We start from the raw sequence: 8,170 nt of genomic DNA on the forward strand, positions 1-8,170 counted from the left end.
TTAATTCAAGAATGAAAAAGTGAGCGACTATAAGCTAGTCCGCCATTTTTATTTTTGACAGAAAAATAAGGAGAGAATGAAATCTTTTATAATTCGAAAAACCAAAGCACAAGTCCAAGGTACAATTTGGGAAGGGTTTTGTTGGGAGGCTCATTACTTTAATCAGTCCACATGTTTCTCGAATGGATCTCAAAAATTACGTCTATCAATCGAGATATCGTATGCCACAAATGAATATTTGCAACAAAAAATGACTCCTAATTTTCGGATGACCGATCCTCTTAATCCTCTAGACTTACGGATTTATCGACATCAAGTTTATAAAAAGAACCAAATTCTTGATTTTTTTTCCCAATAACCGAATAGTTTTGTCTATAAATACTGCATACCGGGCTTTACGCAATCGATCGGATTATATAGATATCCCTTCAACACAAGGTTCCAAGGAATATGACAGGTATAGGAACCACCGAAAGTATATCATCTCATTGTAAATAAGCGATCTTATAATAAATCCATTGTGTTGGGATTTGTGATCCCAAGTAAGATTGGTCCAGGGGCGGTCTGTACAAGGCTCAGGAACAGATTCACCACCGTATGGCTGACCGATGACTACTAGCAATTCCGGCTTCATCAGTTCGAGCCTGATTATCCCTAAACCCAATGTGAGCTTTTATATTTTGAATAGATAAAATAAATCAAAAAATGGATTTTTGTTCAAGAATAAAATATTGCGACCCCTGTTATTTTGAGATCATTTCTAGTATTCAGAGTTTAACTTTTTTTAACGTCTAATTAGATAAGGTAATAATTTAAATGAAGAAAGGTTTATGTGAGATCCAATGTAGATCCAACTTTCGATTCACTTGTAGGATCTGGACAGTCTAGGGGGACCACCATGGCTCCTCTCTTCTAGAGAATCTAGCCATTTCAGTCGAATCTATAGTAAGCATTATCCTTCGCAAATTAAGGAGAAATTCTCAAGTTCAAAACAATATTTAAATTAAAGAATCAAAACAATATTTGAAGAATCCTTTTTTTATCTCAATTTCAATTCAAACATGGTTTGATTCGAAATATTTACCACCCCATTTTTCACCTTGATTGGCCAAATTCTTGTCAATTGGGAAAGATTAACTTGTTATCTCTAGAGTAACGTAATTATCATATTTCATAATTTATCTCATTTACATCTCATGACTTTGCTGAACTACGATGATCTCGACTCACTTCTTGTGATGTGTTAAACGTAGAGATCGGGGATCGCGGAGGAGAAGAAAAGAACGGTTTTGGTGGCATTTCCAGTTCCTCCATGCTTCCTTCTAACATTTCGATCACTTCATTCGTGGATGGCCTTTGCACTGGATTGGCTTGTATACACCATAAGCCAACAATCGTCATCTTTCTAGCATATTCGTTTTCCTCCATAGTCGTTACACCGTCTAATAGGATTTCGTCCTTCTTGAGACGGTCATAAACCCAATAAGGAAAATATATCTCACTCGTATGCCCAGAACCGACAGCAACATCAACGTTTCTCCTTCCTCCCACCATTTCTAGTATCAACATCCCATAACTATACACATCAGATTTATGGGAGACTCCTCCAAAGTTTCTGTTAAAAACTTCTGGGGCAATATACCCGATGGTTCCTCTAGCCTCTAACATAGAAACGACACTCTCTTTTCTAGAGTACAATTTAGAAAGCCCGAAATCTGCTATCTTGGGGCAGAAGTCTTCATCAAGAAGGATGTTATGTGGCTTTATGTCAAGATGCAAAATACGAGTGTTGCACCCACGATGCAAGTAGTCAAGACCTCGTGCTATTCCAAGTGCTACCTCAAACAGCTTCTCGACTCCCAAGCATACCCTTGTCTCGAGAGGAACATGGCGATATATGAACTTTTCTAATGATCCATTTGGCATGTACTCGTATATGAGCGCTCTTTTTTTATGGTCGAAACAAAATCCCAAGAGGGTAACGATGTTAACATGAGAAGTCCTACCTATACTCGCAACTTCGTTTATAAATTCTTGCCCGCTTGCTTTTGATGTGTTCAAAACTTTTACTGCAACAAGACGACCATCTGATAGCTTTCCTTTAAACACGGTTCCGAAACCTCCTTGTCCTAGTTTCACATGGAACGAGTTTGTCATGTTCTTGACATCAACATAAGTGTACCTCTTCATACCTAAGGATCCATATCGAATGATAAAGGCCTCGACACTTTTGTCATCCTCGGTTTTACGCTTAAATGTTGCTACGCAGTTGCTCGATGAACGCTTTATTATGCAAAATGCTGTGAATGTCAACACGATTGATAGTAGAGCAGCTACAACTCCAGAACCTGCAATAAGGGAAAAATATTACTACTAGTTAATTAGAATACCTGTTTCCAAATTTAAACCAAATAAAATAAGTTAAATGAAGTATAACTTACTTAGTTTTATTTTCCACGCAATCCCTGCAATACCAATAAAACGATTGAATTAAAGATGACAACTATAAATCACAGAAGAAAGGACTTTTGTAACCCCTATTTCCCATGCCCATTGTGATGTTAAATAAAGTGATTTGTTCGACCAAAGGGTGGTGTTTGATTGGTTTGAGCTTGGGCTCCATAGGTAAAAAATACAAAGAGAATAAAAAGCAAGTGGTCGTCCTGTCATTAGTCGGCTCGTATAGCAGGTTGGATATCTAGGTTAATAAAAAAAAGGTATTTGGTCATTATATCTTTAATAAAAATATTGAAAAAATATTGAAATATTTACTTGAAAGAAATGTCCTTAGATGATAAAAAAAAAAATATAGAGTTTGGTTTAATAAGTTGGTTACCTTACTGATGATACTTGCTATTTCATCAAATAAGAAAAATTATCTGGTAAACGCTTACCGTGTAAGCATTTAGTAAACGCCCCCAAGTTTTCAATTTCTGGGTCATACTTATTTTGTAGGAGAGTTGGTCGAGGGTGTTGTATGGGATATGATATTGTTATAACCTATATAAATTAATAATATTCTGTATGCTGACCTATTGTGAGTCTATAAAAGCATCTTCATCAGTTTTTCTAAAATAGATATTTTGACAATCTTTGACAAATTTTACTCCGAAAGATTATCCAAAAATTTCTCCAAAATTGAGAAAGTAAGGTGGCGTTTGTTTTTTAAGAGTTGTTGAAGTCTGATTTTACTTCTGATTTATAAGAGGTGGTACTGAAGTCTGAAATCTGAATCAGTCAGACTGCTTGTTTATACGTGTGAAGTCAGAAACTATAGAAAGGTTGGGAACTTGCATTAAATTGAGACAATTTCTCATCATATCTCAACATTTAACAAAATAAAGCATCATAAACTACAAAAAACTGCTAGACCTACAACGCTTCCATGGAAATTGACATGAATTGAATCAATCATTGCATACAATCTATCATTCTAAACAAAAATATCAATCAAACCAACATATAAAATAAACAGTGATTCAGATTGCATGAGAAGGATTAGACACCCACAAATGGTTTATCTTCATTACCCACAAGAAAACCAAAAAGACTCCATCCATGTTTTAAAAGATTCAAAAATGGCTATATTTATGAGCATACCGCATATCTCAAGTTCTGTAATCATACCACAAATCCTAAATGGATATACTTGTGAGCATCACTGCTCATATCTTCAAGCATCACACAAACATGGATCAGCTTCAGAGATCGAGAGCAGTAGAGATCGATACCTTAGAGATCTGGAAACAACCAGCTTGAGCTTGAGAGGTCGAGAGCTTGAGAGATCAAGACTGTGAGATCAAGACTTTGATCGAGAGTTGTGAGATCGAGACTGTGAGATCAAGAGTTGTAAGATCAAATCAGCAGAGAGATGGAAGCGGTTGTGGGTTTTTGAATGAAGCTAGAGAGAGAGAGAGAGAGAGAGAGGGGAGAAGGATTAAGAGGAATTAGAAGTTTTTTCTACACTTAAAATTTCAGATGTAGGTAAGGGCTTTTAAGCTCTTATTTGAAATAAAAACAAACGCCCTTAATACCAAATGATATGACCAAATCAAATCAGACATCAGATGTATTAAGAGCTGATTTTGAAAAAACAAACAGGCTCTAAGAGAGAACGTGAAATCCTCCAAATTTGGAGAACTTCCTGAAAAATGATTACCATGAAAAAGAAAAATAATTTTTTATCGTATTCCATCAATAATAAACTTTGAAATAGAGATTATTCGACATTAGTGCACTCTTGGTACCTTCGGTTTATAAACCATTTGTAAAATACACATCATTGTGTTATAAAGTGCTTTGGAAATAGAAATATGGTTTCCTTTAGAAACGTCAATGATAAGTTTCTGAGTTAATCATGTCCTTAGAGCATGTGCTTGCATAAACATTGGTTAAATGCGTTTTAATTGCTTTTGATGACTTTTGTTGTATAGTCATTTGAGTTGATGAGCTTTCGGTTCGGTTTTGACTCAGGTGAGTCTTGGGGATATTTGTAGTGTTAATTTGCTCTATATCGAGCTTTTGGAGTTATATGCAGTTAGCATATTCAATTGAAAGATTACATGCTTTGAGTGCATGGCCATTCTTATGGGGACATATAATTTAGACTGCAATGTAATTGATTCATAAGCATAGGAGTCAGTCATTATTGGTTTAAAATGAGACGATTGTTCTCATATTGTAGCTAGAAATAGGCATTGGGTCATAATAGGCAACTTGGTATGATCTTATGGGAGTTGGATACGAGTCATTAATCATTTGATATAATTTCTAGTTAATGAGTATGAGTATATCTGGAATCATCGGGGGCTTTGAACTATAAATCACGGTAATTTAATCCCATTGGGGACATTGATCCTCAGGGTGAACTTTATAACATAAAATGATGGCCTACTTTTGTGTTCCACCAGTAACCATGGAAATTGGGTTTCCCCATAAGGTGTTGTTTTGGGTATTGAGTTTGATCCATGTTTTTCAGTGAGGCGTTGGGTGTGGAGTATTTTCCATTATTTATGGTTTAAGTATTGAACCTTTGTTTATGTTTTGGGCATTTAATATCATTCACTTTTGGGTGAATATTGGGCATTGGTTTCATGAATAAAGAGACACTTTGATAAATGAATTTTCATTATGAAAATGGTGGATTTTGGAAAAGATGTTTTCATGATAAAGACATTTCATTTCAAGCAATTATGTTTTAAATAAGCAGTCTTTCAGTTTTAACTATTTTATAATTATGATGAAAACTGATTGAACTCACTAGACGTTAAGTCTAACCATTTTTATTTGTCGACAGGTGCATCAGGTTCTTGGGAAATGATACTAGCGACACTGTGCTGAACCGAGGGCTAATTAGAGGCATGAGAAGGATCTAACTAATCAGTGACGTTTTTGAGCTTTTGGAGATAACGATTGTTATTGGTTATAGTATCACCCGGCCTTAACTCAGTGTTTATGTAACGCTTGCCTTATCAATAATTTTATGTTAAATCTATATTCAATATTCCAAGTAATTTAAGTATCGATTTACAGAAAATGAATTTATACTTCATTTGATTTTATTATTGAAAATTTTAAATTAGTCGTTCTTTCTAGATTTGAGGGTGTTACATTTACTTAGAGTTGTTCCTCACATTTTATAGCTCTTGGGGGAGATGTAAGAGGATTTTGTAGCTCTTGGGGAAGATGTAAAAAAAGGGTCCTCGATAAATACAAAGAATATTCAATCTTGTTTTTATCATTAAAAATAACACTGGATTCAAGACATACTAGTAATTCAAATAAATTTTTTTTTTTCGAGCATTCCTAGACACAAAATCAATCAACAATTATTCCTCAATTAGTATTATTTACAATATCATTTTTACATGACATTGTCAATCCGTTCCATCGTAAAAGGCATCTTTTCAACCACAAGGGTGGTGCCTGATTAGTTTGAGTTTGGCTCCAAAGATCAAAAATACCTGGAGGTCTCAGGTTCAAATCCAAGGAGAATAAAAGTCTCCTTATGGCCACGGAGGTTCAAACGAGGTGACTCCGGGCTATCTGCAAAGCAGATGCTCGTCCTGGGATTAGTCGACTCGCATAACGAGTTGGATATCCAGGTTAATAAGAAAAGACATCTTTTCATGTACCTTTAATATATCGATTGATATCATTTGGGGTCACAATAGTGACTATTTGGAATAACACTGTACGTAAATCAATATAAATCATTTGGATTTCCATTCCACCTCATGTTAATGTTTTTCATCACCGTTTTAAAGTTTTGCGGTTAAAACAAACTTTTTTGAAACCATTGATATTATATTAAAGCCCATGTTGGTATAGCTTTGAGATTTTAATCTTGTTTTAGAAATAGCATAGTATTTATGCAATCAATATTAGGTAAAAGAGTAAATAATGTAGGGAAATGATCAAAGAAGATTGAGGGAGCCACAAACCTGAAGAAGCCGGATATACCACGAAGCAAGGATAAGGATTATCATCGGGGCAAAAGCAAGAAGGAATTGAGGAAGAGTAATTGGACCAACAAGTCCCGCCGGAGCTCTCACACCGGGAACAAATCCCACCACCTTCAACCTATACTCAATCGGAAAATCCTGCTTTAACATCTCTGCCCATGGCGTCGTTTCATTTTGCATAAACTCATCAATGCCATGTTATGCCATCTTCATAAGGACTATAATATCACTCACGCATGACTCTCAAGGTACATAGATCGATTCATCCTGAAAGAAACTCACCTTCCCACCTTCATCTCACGAACAATTAAGTCTATTCCTATTCGAGATAGGATTATCCTCATTCTCCACACACGAAATATGTAAACCCAGAAGCATAAATCTATTCGAGATGTAAGCAAATTTTGTTTGCTCAAACGAGTTATAAGTTATCGCATATGGATGCCTGCGGTCTGACAGAACAAACACCTGATTCCTGCCAGAGATCATCAAGAGCAATGGTGATCCTGGAACTGGTTGGATTGATACTAAGAACACGGTTGATGATGTGGACAGTAGTAACGTCGTCGTCTCGGCAGTTGAGGTGGAATTCCGGGAGGCCGCAGTAGGAAGGACGGTCGTGTCCCCAGGAGGGATTAGCCTATCCCTGGGTTGTCTCACCACAACTGTAGAGCTTGGTTGTACGGTTGTTAAATGTTCGATGGTTTGACTGAGCGAGAAAATTGGGAATAAAGTGAAGATGATGAAGAGAGGAAGACGTAGATAGAGGTTCAATTAATGGTGAATCAAAGTGAGGTCGGTTGAAATTTCCATGGACGACACAACCACACACAGAGGAGAAGAATGAAGAAACGTTTAGAGTCTAGTTTTGACTTTTTGGAATATTGACAATTTAAATATAAGTTAAAGGTGAATTTTTTTCCTTTTACTTCTGCTATACGCGTACCTAGTAAATTTGTTGTGTCATTTACCTTATCGAATCAACATGGTAAGATTCGAAAAACCTTATCCGGTACATAGGTGCCATGGGTGGCACGTGCCACCGTATCGTTTCTCCGCCAAAGGGTAAAAAATTTAGGTTTCGTGAACAGTGCAATCGTATTAATTTGTTGTGTGCCACCGTATGTATTTTGAAACTACAATGAGAACAAGTTTTATTTGGTAGAGTTGGTTTGCAAGGCATTTATTCTACCCACACCTAAGTCTGAATCATGTTAGTGTCATTTTCTTAGTCAAACGATGCCACTGTTTGAAAAAAATTCCGTATATTTGTTTCTTATAGTCAAACGGTGTCACCGTTTGAAAAAAATTTCCTATATTTTTTTTTCTTATGATCAAATGGTGCCACCGTTTAAAAGGTGACGACTCTTACCCGATAAACACTTATGAAGTAAATTATTGCATACAATACTATTTTGACGGACTACCATTTTACTCAGTAAAATAAGTTAAAGGTTGATTGTTACCGAAAAATGTTTGGATAAAGAGCACCTACAAACTAATGTTAGACCTTCTTCAACCTTGAAACCAATTGCTAACTCTAGATGTATTCCATTTTTCAACCTATAAGGATTTCCTTTAATACCTCTTTTATTTATCTTTTATAAATATAACTCACATCTTTTCTATTACAACTTCATTAACTTATATTATTACACAGTTTTAACTATAACAAATTATTCGTATATAACTAATTTAGAATTAAT

At 35.6% G+C, this 8,170-nt stretch overlaps 1 protein-coding gene across 1 annotated transcript; it reads right to left on the reverse strand.

Annotated features, from left to right (window-relative positions):
* Window positions 1-1,091: 1,091 nt before the first annotated feature.
* On the reverse strand, window positions 1,092-2,312 carry LOC112525189 (PR5-like receptor kinase). The gene has a single exon (XM_025135197.1). It carries the CDS (start codon window positions 2,188-2,190, stop codon window positions 1,195-1,197), a length of 996 nt encoding a protein of 331 aa, XP_024990965.1. The 5' UTR covers window positions 2,191-2,312; the 3' UTR covers window positions 1,092-1,194.
* Window positions 2,313-8,170: the final 5,858 nt, after the last annotated feature.

Source organism: Cynara cardunculus, assembly GCF_001531365.2.
Source record: "Cynara cardunculus var. scolymus isolate 2C chromosome LG 13, CcrdV1, whole genome shotgun sequence".
In the NCBI taxonomy this organism is placed as follows: domain Eukaryota; kingdom Viridiplantae; phylum Streptophyta; class Magnoliopsida; order Asterales; family Asteraceae; genus Cynara; species Cynara cardunculus.

Excerpts from the sequence above, each read along its gene's own strand:
- LOC112525189 (XM_025135197.1), bottom strand. The coding sequence starts at position 2,190 with ATGAAGAGGTACACTTATGTTGATGTCAAGAACATGACAAACTCGTTC.